The sequence below is a fragment of the Salvelinus namaycush genome, chromosome 28 (genome assembly GCF_016432855.1).
Source record: "Salvelinus namaycush isolate Seneca chromosome 28, SaNama_1.0, whole genome shotgun sequence".
NCBI classification, from domain to species: Eukaryota; Metazoa; Chordata; class Actinopteri; order Salmoniformes; family Salmonidae; genus Salvelinus; species Salvelinus namaycush.
In genome coordinates, this window is record NC_052334.1 from 20,267,188 (window position 1) to 20,284,810 (window position 17,623).

Here is a 17,623-nt window from a genome sequence, read left to right on the forward strand (position 1 = left end):
CCCTGTCGCCCCTGTCCACACATTATATAATTATAATGGTACAATGTTAAAGTAGAAAATGCAGACAGACATACCTTTACCTTTATTTTGAGGGCAGATTCACTGTGTGTGTGGGACTTGGAGAGCTTCCTCATGATCTCCACCCCACTAACTGGTCCAGATTTGTCTCCTGTGGGCAGAGGGCGGCTGCATGCTCCCTCCAACAGCATGGTGTGTTCACTCACTGTGGCTGGACAGCAGTTACAACCCATTGGACCAACATACTGCATGCATTATTGCCATCATCATTATGATCATTATCAAATTCATTAACACGTGGGGGGACTTTTCAGTACAATTGGTTCAAAAAAAGTATATCTGTCATGTATTCATTTACCAGAAATGTCATCGTCCGAAAAAAAACATACGTTCTTACCTGCGTCAAACTCAAACTCAGCCCCGTCAGCACTAGTGTCACTCTGCAGCGCAGCTCCGTTGTCCAGGCCCTGGCTCTGGTCCTGGAAGGTCTGCTGCTGGGGGGTCTCCTTGGGTTTGGGCAGCTGGTTGGGCCTCATCAGGCCGATGGCCTTGAAGCCCTGGGTCACCACAATAAACTTCATCCACTGCCGGGCCAGAGCCACCAGCCCCTTCTTCAGGGTCACCAGGGCAGGCAGCCCGTCATTCTAGTGAGGACAAGATCAGATGGGTTTAATGGTTAATTAGGAGGTAACTTAAGGTAGATCCATAAGAACTATTTCCAGCCCAGTACTAGCACACATGATTCAGTCAATCATGGTCCAGACTGAAGTTCTCAAGCCTCTAAACACACACACACGTCTCACCATGGTGGCCTCCTCTATCACAGAGTAGTTAGCCTGCTGTAGGTAGCGATGCAGGATGTTACACAGCAGACAGGAGGGGTTCTCGTGAAGGTAGCGTGCTCGCTTGGTCACCCTGTTGTACTTGCTCCGAAAGGGGATGTGGATACTCTTTTTCTGTACAGAACAAGGGAAAGAAAAGGAAATGTGTCTCATATAGAATAAGAATCACCGTTATTTGCCAAGGACATTTACATGTACCCTCCATTTGACCTGGTGAAATGGTGCTGACAGCAATAGACAAAATATAGCCAGAGGAATATACACAATCACCATACAGTATATACAATACGTGGAAATATAGGACAATTAAATTGATAAAAGGCATTGGAACCCTCAATCTGTGCAGTACTGACCTCCAAGGCTTCAGTCATGATGCAGCCCATGACAGCACACACTCTCAAAGTGCCCTCCATGTCAAGCTTACGCAGAGAAGACTTGAGCTGGTCGATGGGGACCAACCAGGCGCCAATCGCTGGCGTCGCTGTGCTTAGGAGATTCAGCTGCCTGGAGATGGCCTGTGAGGGGGAGCGTACGTTGGTGGGGGCAGCGAAGCTGAACCAAATCTCCTTGATGGTGAGCTTCATGCTGCTGGAGTCAGGGGGCGGGGGCATGAGGAGGAGGTCCTTCTTCAGGTCGTCAGACTCCACCCCTTCATCCTGCAAGAGCAATCCACACAGCATAAGCCAATGAGAGAACGGGAGCAAGAGAGAGAAGCAAGTCTATTTTTTTTGTGAACGCTTTCTGTTACTGCAACGAGGTTGTATCAAGTACTTGTACAACAGTTCAAAGTGACGGACAGTGATGAGTTACCTGATCGTCAGAGTCTGAGTTTCTGTTGGCATCAGAGTTGGGTCTTGTCACGTCGTTAGGCAGATTGTCATCAGATACATCGGTGCTGTAGCCGCTGCCAGTCTGAGAACACGATGAGCCATTAGATTTGGACATGCCAGTCTTCACGCCCGTACCAGACTGTCCCATGATGCCAAACGCACTGTACAGCACTGCACCCGACTGACGCCCACCTGCACAAAGACAGGCACAAAGACAGGCACACTAATCAGGCAACAGTGTTCAGTGACGGGGTTAATAACATTAATTTAATACATTAAAATTAAATTCAGTTTATTCAAAGTGAATCTAAATGCCAATGTCTATATACAGTGCCTTCAGAAAGTATTCATACCCCTTGACTTAATTCACATTTTGTTGTGTTACAGCCTGAATAAAAAAATAAAATTCTCACCCATCTACACACAATACCCCAAAATGACAATGTGAAAACATGTTTGTAGAAATTTTTGCAAATTTATTGAAAATGAAATACAGAAATAACCCATTTACAGAAGTAGTCACACCCCTGAGTCAATACTTTGTAGAAGCACCTTTGCCAGCGATTACAGCTGGATTGTGCAACATCTTCTCATTATTATTTTCAAAAGTCTTCAAGCTCTGTCAAATTGGTTGTGGATCAGTTCCAGACAACCATTCAGGTCTTGCCATTGATTTTCAAGTAGATTTAGGTCAGAACTGTAACTCGGCCACTCAGGAACATTCACTGTCTTCTTGGTAGCATGATGCAGTCAGCACTATGCTTGAAAATAATGAAGAGTGGATCTCAGTAATGTGTTGTATTTGCCCCAAACATAAGAGTTTGTATTGAGGACAAAAAGTGAATTGCTTTGCCACATGTTTTGCAGTACTACTTTAGTGCCTTGTTGCAAACAGGATGCATGTTTTGGAATACTTTTATTCTGTACAGGCTTCCTTCTTTTCACTCTGTTAATTAGGTTAGTATTGTGGAGTAACTACAATGTTGTTGAGCCATCACAGCCTTTCAACTCTAACTGTTTTAAAGCCACCACTGTCCTCATGGTGTAATCCCGGAAGCGGTTTCCTTCCTCTCTGGCAACTGAGTTAGGACGGACGCCTGTATCTTTGTAGTGACTGTCTGTATTGATACACTATCCAAAGTGTAACTAAGAACTTCAACATGCTCAAAGGGTTAAGCACCATTTTACTCCTGAACTTATTTAGGCTTGACATAACAAAGGGGTTGAATACTTTTAGCTTTTAATTATTTATACATTTGTAAACATTTCTAAAAACACAATTCCACTGACATTATGGGGTATTGTATGTAGGCAAGTGTACATATATTTGGCAATGACACATTACCTTTGACAGTGAGGTTCTCAATGCCGCACTCAAACATGATCCAGCCCCACTTCTCCAAGGATGCGCCGGTCCGGGCCAGGTCTGCAGCCACCTGGTTCTCTGTCTCATCCACCAGGGAAAACTCATCCATTTCCTCCAGGCTGAACAGCACTTTGGACTTCTCAAAGGGGATGGCCGTGATTGCACATGTTCCTATGTCTAAACCACAGGACAGGAAAAAGGAGAAAATATGAAAGTTCTGTTCACAACTGTCTAACACGTAATATTTTATTAGGGCAGGGGTCTCCAACTCCAGTCATGGACAGCCTGCTGGGTGTGAAGGATGGTGTTCCAGCCTAGCACATGTAGAAAGAAAAAAAGAAGAAGCTGTAGAGCATAACATTTAAAATAGCAAATTCTTACCTGTGGAATCCAGGCCTCGTAGTTGGCTGTGGATGCGGTGGATGTTAAGCTTGGCAGCGATCTCCTTGCCCTTCTCGATGCCAGCGTTGGAGCGCAATGAGCCTGAGGACTGCGGCTGCATCTTGGTGGCCGATGCGTACTTTTCCAAGTTGACAGAGGGACGGCCATTCTCTGCTGTGTTGGGTGTCTCCTCCACTATGCCCCTATGAAGACAGACAGTAGGGTACGCACGTGTAATAATAATAATTTGGTGGGTGCTTTTATTTGTCCTATTTCATAGTTTTTAAAAAAATATCCCAACTCCCCCTAAGACACCATCGGAGTGGGGTGACGGCCAGGGTCTGCCATTATCAACAGCAACCCTGGAGCAATTAAGCAATAAAGCCGAGGGGGTGTGGTATATGGCCAATATACCACGGCTATGGGCTGTTCTTAGGCAGGACGCAATGCGGAGTGTCTGGACACAGGCCTTAGCCGTGGTATATTGGCCATATATCACAAACCCCCGAGGTGCCTTATTGCTATTATAAATTGGTTACCAACGTAATTAGAGCAGTAAAAATAAATTATTCATCATACCTGTGGTATACGGTCTGATATACCATGGCTGTCAGCCAATCAGCATTCAGGGATCGAACCACCTAGTTTATAATTAGGTTCAAGTACCTTGCTTAAGGGCACAGAGATTTTTCAGCTAAGGGATTCGAACTAGCAACCTTTCAGTTACGGACCCATGACGACTACCTGCCACCCGCAGGTGCGGTGTAACTGTGTGTGTGTGTTTGTTGTAAGGAGACCCGTGCAGGCTGGTGGAAGTGAGGTTACCTGTTCATGCGAAACTGTGTGGCGATCCTGTCGAAGCACAGAGCAACCAGGGAGACGTGTGTGATGTGGCTCTTACTGGAGTTGGAGGGAGAACACTCTTCTACCGAGGCCTGGAGCAGACACAGGTTCACCTGTACAGTCAGAGACAAAGATGTGTTGTACTTTTGAAATGCAACTCAGGACTCCTGATAAGTTCACTTCAAATTAGTGCGAACTCTGTTTAAGCCCAATACAATTTTCTTGGCACAATGACACAATTCCATGGCACAATTCCTACCTTGGGAATTGACACATTAGCTTGCAGGCCCTTGATCTTCACGTTGTCTGGTTTGACCGTCAGGTCCGTTTGGCCATGGGGCATGTTGAGGGAGCCTGTGGTACCCTCCGTCTTTGATAGCTTGTTCTCCTGCTTGGCTGAGCTCTATAGTGGGGGAAAAAATGTCAAAACAGGACAAACTTAGGGTTAATCTAAAATCGCACTCTATTCTCTTTATAGCGCTACTTCTGGACAGATTTGCCGATTGGTGAGGTTCACCTACGGATTCAGTTACTGTGGACTTGCTGATCTGATAGGCTTCATTGAGGACCTTCCCATGCAGGTCATCCAGAATGGCTGCAGGGTGACGGACACTGACGTAGTGGACCATGGACTCAATGTACCTGAAAGAACATCCCATACATTGTCACTGACTTGAGCAATATACTATTCCTGCAATATGCCAAGGAGAGTGGTTGGGCACAGTTGCAGTGGGGAGACACTGATTGCAGATGGAAAGCTAATATGGTCAGTATTTTCTATGAGGAGCTGTTCTATAAAATTACATATAATGGTATTTCCACAAAAGCCTTCGGTGGCTATGGCATACCAGAATTTAGTATTAACCCAGTAGCTGTTACCTGTCCAGAGCTTCAGCCACCAGAGGGGTGAGCACCACATTGATGGCCCCCTTCACCTCCACGATGGCGGTGGTTCTGGTCTGGGAGAGGGGCTGCTCCATGGTCCAGTCGTCAGTGGTGGTGTCGTCTGTGTTCTCCATAGCCTTCTTATCCAGAGGCGTGTAGGGTTGGCTATAGTCACATAGCGAGAGATGCAGTTACAGATGTGTGTGTGAAACACATGTCGAGCAGACCATAGAGATCCAAGTTAAGCAAAATAAATTCTAAATACTTGTTTGTGTCTCCCATCAACGAAAGGCCTCTGTCAAGTAGAGAGCTGGCAGAGAGGCCTTGTTTCACCACCTACAACATAAGATGACGGGCTATGACTTTAGGGTACACCATGGATGAACAGACACACACAGTAACACACAAAAAAACACACAGTCTATAAAATCTGCCATACTCAGACAGACCGCAGTCTGGATCCGGACACAGAACAGGATCAATACGTCCCGCAGGTCGATTTATACAGTACAAGTCAAAAGTTTGGACACACCTACTCATTCAAAGATTTTTATTTGTATTATTTTACCATCTACTACATTGTTGAATAATAGTGAAGACATCAAAACTATGAAATAATACCTACAGAATCATGAAAAAAGGTTAAATCAATCAAAATACATTTCATATTTGAGATTGTTCAAAGTAGCCACCCTTTGCCTTGATGGCAGCTTTGCACACTCTTGGCATTCTCTCAACCAGCTTCATGAGGTAGTCACCTGGAATGCATTTCAATTAACAGGTGTGCCTTGTTAAAAGTTAATTTGTGGAATTTCTCTCCTTCTTAATGAGTTTGAGCCAATCAGTTGTGTTGTGACAAGGTAGGGGAGGTATACAGAAGATAGCTCTATTTGGTAAAAGACCAAGTCCATATTAGGGCAAGAACAACTCAAATAAGCAAAGAGAAACAACAGTCCATCATTACTTTAAGACATGGTCAGTCAATACGAAAATGTCAAGATCTTTGAAAGTGTCTTCAAATGCAGTCGCAAAAACCATTAAGCGCTACGATGAAACTGGCTCTCATGAGGACCGCCACAGGAAAGGAAGACCCAGAGTTACCTCTGCTGCAGAGGTTAAGTTTATTAGAGTTACCAGCCTCAGAAATTGCAGCCCAAATAAATGCTTCACAGAGTTCAACAGACATCAACAACAACGGTTCAGAGGAAACTGTGTGAATCAGGCCTTCATGGTCGAATTTCTGCAAAGACACCCCTACTAAAGGACACGAATAAGAAGAAGAGACTTGCTTGGGCCAAGAAACACAAACAATGGACATTAGACCAGTTGAAAACTGTCCTTTGGTCTGATGAGGTCAAATTTTAGATTTTTGGTACCAACCGCCATGTCTTTGTGAGACGCAGAGTAGGTGAACGGATGATCTCTGCATGTGTGGTTCCCACCGTGAAGCATTGAGGAGGTGTGATGGTGCTTCGCTGGTGACACTGTCTGATTTATTTAGAATTCAAGGCACACTTAACAGCATGGCTACCACAGCATTCTGCAGCGATACACCATCCCATCTGGTTTGAGCTTAGTGGGACTCTCATTTGTTTTTCAACAGGACAATGAACCAACCTACCTCCAGGCTCTGTAAGGGCTATTTGACCAAGAAGGAGAGTGATGGTGCTGCATCAGATGACCTGGCCTCCACAATCACCCGACCTCAACCCAATTGAGATGGTTTGGGATGAGTTGGAATGCAGAGTGAAGGAAAAGCAGCCAACACATGCTCAGCATACGTGGGAACTCCTTCAAGACATTTGGAAAAGCATTCCAGGTGAAGCTGGTTGACAGAATGCCAAGTGTGCAGAGCTCTCAAGGCAAATGGTGCCAATTTTGAAAAATCTAAATTCAAAAATATATTTTGATTTGTTTAACACTTTTTTGGTTCCATATGTGTTATTTCTTAGTTCTGATGTCTTCACCATTATTTTACAATGTAGAAAATATTAAAAATAAAGAAAAATCCCTGAATGACTTTTGACTGGTACTGTGTGTATACAGTATATAGACAGTTGAAGTCGGAAGTTTACATACACCTTAGCCAAATACATTTAAACTCGGATTTTCACAATTCCTGACATTTAATCCTAGAAAAATTCCCTATTTTAGGTCAGTTAGGATCACCACTTTATTTTAAGAATGTGAAATGTCAGAATAATAGTAGAGAATGATTTATTTGAGCTCATTCCCAGTGGGTCAGAAGTTTACATACACTCAATTAGTATTTGGCAGCATTGCCTTTAAATTGTGTAACTTGGGTCAAATGTTTCAGGTAGCCTTCCACATGCTTCCCACAATAAGTTTGGTGAATTTTGGCCCATTCCTCCTGACAGAGCTGGTGTAACTGAGTCAGGTTTGTAGGTCTCCTTGCTCGCACACGCTTTTTCAGTTCTGCCCACAAATGTTCTATAGGATTGAGGTCAGGGCTTTGTGATGGCCACTCCAATACCTTGACTGTGTTGTCCTTAAGCCATTTTGCCACAACTTTGGAAGTATGCTTGGGGTCATTATCCATTTGGTAGACCCATTTGCAACCAAGCTTTAACTTCCTGACTGATGTCTTGAGATGTTGCTTCAATATATCCACATAATTTTCCTTCCTCATGAAGCCATCTACTTTGTGAAGTGCACCAGTCCCTCCTGCAGCAAAGCACCCCCACAACATGATGCTGCCACCCCCGTGCTTCACGGTTGAGATGGTGTTCTTCAGCTTGCAAGCCCCCCCCCCCCCTTTTTCCTCCAAACATAACAATGGTCATTATTTTTTGTTTCATCAGACCAGAGGACATTTCTGCAAAAAGTACGATCTTTGTCCCCATGTGCAGTTGCAAACCGTAGTCTGGCTTTTTTATGGCGGTTTTGGAGCAGTGGCTTCTTCCTTGCTGAGCGGCCTTCCAGGTTATGTCGATATAGGACTCGTTTTACTCTGGATATAGATACTTTTGTACCTGTTTCCTCCAGCATCTTCACAAGGTCCTTTGCTGTTGTTCTGGGATTGATTTGCACTTTCGCACCAAAGTATGTTAATCTCTAGGAGACAGAACATGTCTCCTTCCTGAGCAGTATGACGGCTGCGTGGTCCCATGGTGTTTATACTAGCATACTATTGTTTTTACAGATGAACGTTGTACCTTCAGGCGTTTGGAAATTGCTCCCAAGGATGAACCAGACTTGGCTGGTTTCTTTTGATTTTCCCATGATGTCAAGCAAAGAGGCACTGAGTTTGAAGGTAGGCCTTGAAATACATCCACAGGTACACCTCCAATTGACTCAAATTATGTAAATTAGCCTGTCAGAAGCTTCTAAAGCCATGACATCATATTCTGGAATTTTCCAAGCTGTTTAAAGGCACAGTCAACTTAGTGTATGTAAACTTCTGACCCAATGGAATTGTGATACAGTGAATTAAAAAGGGAAATAATCTGTCTGTAAACAATTGTTGGAAAAATGACTTGTGTCATGCACAAAGTAGATGTCCTAACTGACTTGCTAAAACTATTGTTTGTTAACAAGACATTTGTGGAGTGGTTGAAAAACTAGTTTTAATGACTCCAACCTAAGTGTATGTAAACTTCCGACTTCAACTATATATATATTTATATAAATAAATAAATAAATAAAGTTCAAAAGTTTGGGGTCACTTAGAAATGTCTAGTTTGAGCAGATGCCTCAAGTCCTCAACTGGCAGCTTCATTAAATAGTACCCGCAAAACACCAGTCTCAACGTCAACAGTGAAGAGGCGGCTCCGGGATGCTGGCCTTCGAGGCAGAGTTCCTCTGTCCTGTGGCTTAATCTCTTCTTTTTATTGGCCAGTCTGAGATATTGCTTTTTCTTTTGCAACTCTGCCTATAAGGCCAGCATCCTGGAGTCTCCTCTTCACTGTTGAAACTGGTGTTTTGCGGGTACTATTTAATGAAGCTGCCAGTTGAGGACTTGTGAGGCATCTGCTTCTCAAACTAGACACTAATTTACTTGTCCTCTTGCTCAGTTGTGCACCGGGTCCTCCCACGCCTCTTTCTATTCTGGTTAGAGCCAGTTTGCGCTGTTCTGTGAAGGGAGTAGTACACAGCGTTGTACAAGATCTTCAGTTTCTTGGCAATTTCTCGCATAGAATAGCCTTCATTTCTCAGAACAAGAATAGACTGACGAGTTTAGAAGAAAGTTCTTTGTTTCTGGCCATTTTGAGCCTGTAATCGAACCCACAAATGCTGATGCTCCAGATACTCAACTAGATTAAAGAAGGACAGTTTTATTGCTTCTTTAAGCAGAACAACAGTTTTCAGCTGTGCTAACATAATTGCAAAGGGTTTTCTAATGATCAATTAGCCTTTTAAAATGATAAACTTGGATTAGCTAACACAACGTGCCATTGGAACACAGGAGTGATGGTTGCTGATAGTGATGGTTACTGAAAATGGCCCTCTGTACGCCTACGTAGATATTCCATAAAAAATCTGTCGTTTCCAGCTACGATAGTCATTTACAACATTTACAATGTCTACACTATATTTCTGATCAATTTGATGTTTATTTAAATGAACAAAAACATTTTGCTTTTCTTTCAAAAACAAGGACATTTCTAAGTGACCCCAAACTTTTTGAACGGTAGTATGTATGTATGTATTTTTTTTTTTAAAGAAATCAGTCAGGCTTTTAACTTACTGCTCTTGATAGCTGTAAAAGTAGAAGGCACAAGGAGGAATTTCTAAATGTGGTAGAGCATGGGCCGTTTTCTCATGTCATTCACTGATAGAACTTGTCAGAAATGTCCAGTTGATCAACTAGAGCATGTTAGCTAGGTAGGTAAGATAGCTGGTTAGCACATCTAAATATTGTTGTTATCATGTCCAGATTACGTGCCCAGTGGCCTCGACCCCAAGGGGGCCCATAATGATTCTGTTGAGTCACTGTGTAGGGTGTGTAGGGTTGCAGGAAATGTGCTTTAAAACTGCAAAATGTTCTGTCTACCAACAAGACGGGTGTGAACAGTTTGTGGTAAAATGCTTTGCAAGGTGGGGGTTTGTTACTATGCCAAAAATGACAATATCCATCCGGACCCTTGCAACCAAGGAAATTTGCCTGACCGGACCTTCTCAAATAGTAGTTGAATACCCCTGATCTATATAGTGTGTGTTTCTTACCTTAAAGCTGGGAACAGAGAGCTGGTCGAAGGAGGCGGAGCTCTCCTCACTGGTGGGCGTGTCCAGGTCCAGGGGGCGATGTAGTGAGGATTTGGAGGTCCTCTTATTGGTGGGCTGCTTCTGAGACCAGTTGGACACCTGGGGTGTATTCAGAAGGATAAACGGTCAGAAGGTTGAAGACATAATGAATAGAGCAGACATGATTCCCTATTCTACCTGACAGACAATCATACAGGGGTGTCACATTGCCGTACGATACATGTCTTAATTTTCTGATCAAATCATAGAATAATAATATTTAGTTCAGGGATAATACACTATTGTGTACCAGCCTTACCTGGTAGTGGGCCAGGTAACTCTGGTAGCAGGCCATGACATGGGGCTGTCGAGTCACCAGGCCTGGCTCGGGAGTCTTCTCCACCTCCACCGAGCCCTCCTCCTCCAACCCCATGGCTGACACAAAGGAGGCCTGCGAATGGTGGCCGGGGATGGGGTGGGCTGGCAGCGGGGGCAGCATGGGGGGCATGGGCAGGGGCCTGGGCTCTGTGATGAGATCCCCATTCAACACATAGGTGAGAGGTCCCTCCACACTGTGGTAGATGGAACTTCGGCTGGAATCAGATTCACAACAGATTGGTTTAACTACTGTAATCATGCATTGTTTCCCTTTATTTTATGAAGTAAAATGACAACACATTCTCTAAGAAAGAAAAAGGTTAGGTAAGAGGGGGAAGGTTCGGACTGGAGGGGCAGTCATTTAGCAGGTACAGGTCCAACCTGTAGTGGTCCATGTGGTAAGGCTGCTGCTGGGGCTGATACTGCATCTGCTGCTGCCTCCTCTTCTTCTTTCTGCCAGGGTAGGTGCCTGGACCTTCGTCTGCACTGCTGATGGGCTCAAAGTCCTCTGTTGCTGAAAAGTAAGCCTCGCTGTCCGCCACCGACATGCTGGAGTCTGCTGAGCGATACTGGTGGAAGGTGCTAGAGTCTGCGGACGGCGTGAACGGGAAGGAGCTGTAGCTCCGGCGCTGGCGAGGAGAGTCCAGGACGTTCTCGTCGCTACGGGAGACCTCACTGCTGAACTGGACGCCAGAAAGGGGCGGTGGGGGCTTGTCGGTGAAGACTGCCGCCGACAGGCTCTTAGTGCTGCCCAGCCGGCCAGATTGCACAGAGGACTGGCGCTTAAGGGGTGAGCGGAGAGAGGAGTGCTCCTGGGCACTGTTGGGGGACACTGGGGTGCCCTCAGGGAGTTCTGTAAGAGTACTGTGAGGAGAGAAGGAGGGGTTGAGAATATCAAGATAATGCACTTTTGTCAGCTACTTCACTAGTATATGGGCTGTTGGTGAATTGTGAATGTGTGTAAACACTGTATGCATGTTGCACCCGTGCTGCACTCATCTGCTACTCACTCTGCAGTGCTCTTGCCGTTCATGGGGAACATGCGTTCCTCAGTGCTAGGAGACGGGCTGTCCCTCTCCCCGGCCAGTAGGGGCAGTGCTGCGCTGGAGGAACTATTTTCCTCGGAAGAGGAGGCAGAACTGTGGGAGCGCAGAGGCACCTGTAGGCTCAGGTGTTGGCCCCGTATTCCGAGCTCCGGGGCCGGACTGGGGGTACAGGTGTCTCCCTTCACCCCCACACCCTTACCTACAAGAGGGAATACACAGTATGTCACAGTACTGTAGGTTGGGTGTGTTCCAGATACACAGATCAAAGCTAAAATGGAACAGACCAGCAACCCTATCATTTAACACAACTTTCAAAGTGAACCCAGATATGAACCTCCGTGTCAGTCTCCAATCCCAGTGAAAATGTTTTATTTATTTTGATAAATACATTGAAACAGTCGTACCGTTAGACAGCTTGGGCGTCTCCTTGGTGACAATCCACTCTCCAGGCTGCAGCAGTGATTGGCCGTAGCACATGTCTGACTCAACACTGGAGGAGGAGAAGGCCAAGCTGCAGGAGGGGGTCATCTCCTCCAGATGGAAGAAGTCCAGGCCCGTGTTGGTGCCCCCATAGAAACGACAGCCCCCCAGGCAACCACACTTGTTCCTGCTGCGCTTGTTGCGACCAGTCTCATCTGGCCACAGGAACCATAGCCTGGGAGGAAAGGAAAGCGAGAGAGAGCGCTCATGTCTCTGTGATCTGATGTATGCATGTGTGTCTGTCTAGTCTATGCTACTGGTGGTGGCAAGACCAATTTTCTCTAGGGATCCATGTCTCCCAAATTTCTTTGGGATCAATAAAGTGTATTCATTCCTTCCTTCCTCCATTCCTACCTCTTGGTGTAAGCATCATGGAGCTCCAGGAATAGCCTCTGCACCTCGTACTTGGCCGGGTGGTCCGCAGCCAGTGCCACGTCAGCTGTGATCAGGGCGAAGTTGACCGAGCCAGCCTCCAACCAGAAGGATCTCCGCAGTACAGCGGGCTGGCCCAGCCCTAAGCCCTGACCTGGAGAGGGTCCTGGTCGGACCCCGTCTGACTGAGGCTGCTGCTGTTCGATGTACTGGTGGATATGGACATCTTGCACCACAGCACTGATCCCTTCTCCCACCGCCTGGTTGTGCAGGTTGCAGTTGGCCAGTCGGATGGCACCCGTCTAGGTAAAGGCAGAATTGGAGCAGTGTTTCTCAACTCCTGTCCTCAAGCCTGAGAGCGTGTGCCCTCAGGCCTGGAGGGAAGCTAAAGTCATTCCGCTACCCAAGAATAGTAAACCCCCCTTACTGGCGAAAATAGCCGACCAACCCTTACTAAAATGATGTTTGACCAGATACAATGCTATTTTACAGTAAACAAATTGACAACAGAATTTCAGCATGCTTATAGGGAAGGATGCTCAACAAGCACAGCACTTACACAAATGACGATTGGCTGAGAGAAATTGATGATAAAATGATTGTGGGTGCTGCCTTGTTAGACTTCAGTGCAACATTTGACATTATTGATCATAGTCTGCTGCTGTTAAAATGTACGTGTTATGGCTTTACACCCTCTGCTATAATGTGGATAAAGAGTTACATGTCTAACAGAACACAGAGGGTGTTCTTTAATGGAACCCTATCAATTAGAATACAGTTAGAATCAGGAATTTCCCAGGGTAGCTGTTTAGGCCCCTTGCTTTTTTAAATTTTTATTAACGACATGTCACTGACTTTCAGTAAAGCCAGAGTTTCTATGTATGCGGATGACTCAACACTATACACGTCAGCTACTACAGCGACTGAAATGACTGCAACACTCAAATCAAAGTTTATTTGTCACGTGCGCCGAATACAACAGGTGTAGACCTTACAGTGAAATGCTTACTTACAGGCTCTAACCAATAGTGCAAAAAAGGTATTAGGTGAACAATAGGTAAGTAAAGAAATAAAACAACAGTAAAAAGACAGGCTATATACAGTAGCGAGGCTATAAAAGTAGCGAGGCTACATACAGACACCGGTTAGTCAGGCTGATTGAGGTAGTATGTACATGTGCTATGGTTAAAGTGACTATGCATACATGATGAACAGAGAGTAGCAGTAGCGTAAAAGAGGGGTTGGCGGGTGGTGGGTGGCGGGTGGCGGGACACAATGCAGATAGCCAATGTGCGGGAGCACTGGTTGGTCGGCCCAATTGAGGTAGTATGTACATGAATGTATAGTTAAAGTGACTATGCATATATGATAAATAGAGAGTAGCAGCAGCGTAAAAAGAGGGGTTGGGGGGGGGCACACAATGCAAATAGTCCGGGTAGCCATTTGATTACCTGTTCAGGAGTCTTACGGCTTGGGGGTAAAAACTGTTGAGAAGCCTTTTAGTCCTAGACTTGGCACTCCGGTACCGCTTGCCATGCGGTAGTAGAGAGAACAGTCTATGACTGGGGTGGCTGGGGTCTTTGACAATTTTTAGGGCCTTCCTCTGACACCCCCTGGTGTAGAGGTCCTGGATGGCAGGCAGCTTAACCCCAGTGGTGTACTGGGCCGTACGCACTACCCTCTGTAGTGCCTTGCGGTCAGAAGCCGAGCAATTGCCGTACCAGGCAGTGACGCAACCAGTCAGGATGCTCTCGATGTTGCAGCTGTAGAACCTTTTGAGGATCTCAGGACCCATACCAAATCTTTTTAGTTTCCTGAGGGGGCTTTGTCGTGCCCTCTTCACGACTGTCTTGGTGTGTTTGGACCATTCTAGTTTGTTGTTGATGTGGACACCAAGGAACTTGAAGCTCTCAACCTGCTCCACTACAGCCAATGTCGATGAGAATGGGGGCGTGCTCGGTCCTCCTTTTCCTGTAGTCCACAACCATCTCCTTAGTCTTGGTTACGTTGAGGGATAGGTTGTTATTCTGGCACCACCCGGCCAGGTCTCTGACTCCGCCCTATAGGCTGTCTCGTCGTTGATCAAGCCTACACTGATGTGTCGTCTGCAAACTTAATGATGGTGTTGGAGTCGTGCTTGGCCATGCAGTCGTGGTTGAACAGGGACTACAGAAGGGAACTGAGCACACACCCCTGAGGAGCTCCAGTGTTGAGGATCAGCGTGGCAGATGTGTTGCTACCTACCCTCACCACCTGGGGGCGGCCCGTCAGGAAGTTCAGGATCCAGTTGCAGAGGGAGGTGTTTAGTCCCAGGATCCTTAGCTTAATGATGAGCTTTAAAGGGTACTATGGTGTTGAACGCTGAGCTGTAGTCAATGAATAGCATTCTCACATAGGTGTTCCTTTTGTCCAGGTGGGAAAGGACAGTGTGGAGTGCAATAGAGATCGCATCATCTGTGAATCTGTTTGGGCGGTATGCAAATTGGAGTGGGTCTAGGATTTCTGGGATAATGGTGTTGATGTGAGTCACTACCAACCTTCCAAAGCACTTCAACGCTACGGACGTGAGTGCTACGGGTATGTAGTCATTTAGGCAGGTTGCCTTTGGGTTCTTGGGCACAGGGACCATGGTGGTCTGCTTGAAACATGTTGGTATTACAGACTCAATCAGGGACATGTTGAAAGTGTCAGTGAAGACACCTGCCAGTTGGTCAGCACATGCCCAGAGCACACGTCCTGGTAATCCGTCTGGCCCCGCAGCCTTGTGTATGTTGACCGGTTTAAAGGTCTTACTCACGTCGGCTACGGAGAGCGTGATCACACAGTCGTCCGGAACAGCTGATGCTCTCATACATGCCTCAGTGTTGCTTGTCTCGAAGCGAGCATAGAAGTGATTTAGCTCATCTGGTAGGCTCGTGTCACTGGGCAGTTCGCGGCTGTGCTTCCCTTTGTAGTCTGTAATAGTTTGCAAGTCCTTCCACATAAGATGAGCGTCGGAGCCGGTGTAGTATGATTCAATCTTAGTCCTGTATTGACGCTTTGCCTGTTTGATGGTTCATCGCAGGGCATAGCAGGATTTCTTGTAAGCTTCCGGGTTAGAGTCCCGCACCTTGAAAGAGGCAGCTCTACCCTTTAGCTCAGTGCGAATGTTGCCTGTAATCCATGGCTTCTGGTTGGGGTATGTACGTACAGTCACTGTGGGGACGACGTCCTCAATGCCATCGGAAGAATCCCGGAACATGTTCCAGTCTGTGATAGCAAAACAGTCCTGTCGTTTAGCATCTGCTTCATCTGACCACTTTTTAAAGACAGAGTCACTGGTGCTTCCTGCTTTAATTTATGCTTGTAAGCAGGAATCAAGGGGATATAGTTGTGGTCAGATTTACCAAATGGAGGGCGAGGGAGAGCTTTGTACACATCTCGTGTGTAGAGTACAGGTGATCTAGAATTTTCTTCCCTCTGGTTGCACATTTAACATGTTGATAGAAATTTGGTAGAACTGATTTAAGTTTCCGTGCATTAAAGTCTCTGGCCATTAGGAGCGCCGCCTCTGGGTGAGTGGTTTCCTGTTTGCTTATTTCCTTATACAGCTGACTGAGTGCGGTCTTAGTGCCAGCATCTGTCTGTGGTGGTAAATAAACAGCCACAAAAAGTATAGCTGAAAACTCTCTAGGAATGTAGTGTGGCCTGCAGTTTATCACAATATACTCTACTTCAGGCGAGCAAAATCTAGAAACTTCCTTAGATTTCGTGCACCAGCTGTTGTTTACAAATATGCACAGACCGCCCCCCCTCGTCTTACCGGAGTGTGCTGTTCTATCCTGCTGGTGCAGCGTATATCCCGCTAGCTGAATATCCATGTCGTCATTCAGCCAGGATTCCATGAAACATAGGATATTACAGTTTTGATGCCCCGTTGGTAGGATATTCGTGATCGTACCTCGCCTAATTTATTGTCCAATGATTGCATGTTGGCGAGTAGTATTGACGGTAACGGCAGCTTTCCCACTCGCCTTCTCCAGGTCCTCACGAGGCGTCCAGCTCTTCGTCCTCTGTACCTGCGTTGCTTCCTCTTGCAAATAACGGGGATGTCGGCCCTGTGGGGTGTTTGGAGAATATCTTGTGCGTCCTGCTTGTTGTAGGAAAAATCTCAGTCTAATCCGAGGTAGTGATCGCTGTACTGATATCCAGAAGATACGGTTGCAGAAACATTATGTACAAAAAAGGTTCAAATAACGCGAAAAAAACTACATAATAGCACAATTGGCTGGGCGACCGTAAAACTGCTGCCATTTCATCCAAATTTTATCCTAACACTCAACAAAGACCTGCATTTAGTCTCAGAGTGGGTGGCAAGGAATAAGTTAGCCCTAAATATTTATAAAACTAAAGGCATTGTATTTGGAACAAAACACTCACTAAACCCTAAACCTGAACTACATCTTGTGATAAATAAATGTGGAAATTGAGCAAGTTGAGATGACTAAACTCCTTGGAGTAACACTAGATTGTAAACGGTCATGGTCAAAACATATTGATGCAGTAGTAGCTAAGATGGGTAGAAATCTGTCTATAATAAAGCGATGCTCTGCCTTCTTAACAACACTATCAACAAGGCAGGTCCGACAGTCCCTAGTTTTGTCGCATGACTACTGTTTAGTCGTGTGGTCAGGTGCCACAAAAAAGGACTTCGGAAAATTGCAATTGGCTCAGAACAGGGCAGCACGGCTGGCCCTTGGATGTACACAGAGAGCTAATATTAATAATATGCATGTCAATCTCTCCTGGCTGAAAGTGGAGGAGAGATTGACTTCATCACTACTTTTATTTATGAGAGGTATTGACATGATGAATGCACCGAGCTGTCTGTCTAAACTACTGGCACACAGCTCGGACACCCATGCATACCCCACAAGAGGTCTCTTCACAGTCCCCAAGTCCAGAACAGACTATGGGAGGCACACAGTACTACATAGA

General features: G+C 45.7%; 1 protein-coding gene across 1 annotated transcript in view; it reads right to left on the reverse strand.

Moving 5' to 3' along the window:
* The window catches only part of LOC120023672 (transmembrane protein KIAA1109 homolog), a 96,314-nt gene that overhangs the window by 42,155 nt on the left and 36,536 nt on the right, over positions 1-17,623 (reverse strand). The window contains 18 exon segments of the mRNA XM_038967725.1: positions 81-229; positions 416-662; positions 822-974; positions 1,214-1,516; positions 1,671-1,882; positions 3,036-3,233; positions 3,438-3,640; positions 4,263-4,393; positions 4,540-4,683; positions 4,802-4,922; positions 5,160-5,330; positions 5,431-5,501; positions 10,353-10,490; positions 10,690-10,963; positions 11,166-11,612; positions 11,759-11,953; positions 12,129-12,449; positions 12,629-12,948. Of these exon segments, the coding sequence (XP_038823653.1) occupies positions 81-229; positions 416-662; positions 822-974; positions 1,214-1,516; positions 1,671-1,882; positions 3,036-3,233; positions 3,438-3,640; positions 4,263-4,393; positions 4,540-4,683; positions 4,802-4,922; positions 5,160-5,330; positions 5,431-5,501; positions 10,353-10,490; positions 10,690-10,963; positions 11,166-11,612; positions 11,759-11,953; positions 12,129-12,449; positions 12,629-12,948 (3,798 nt within the window).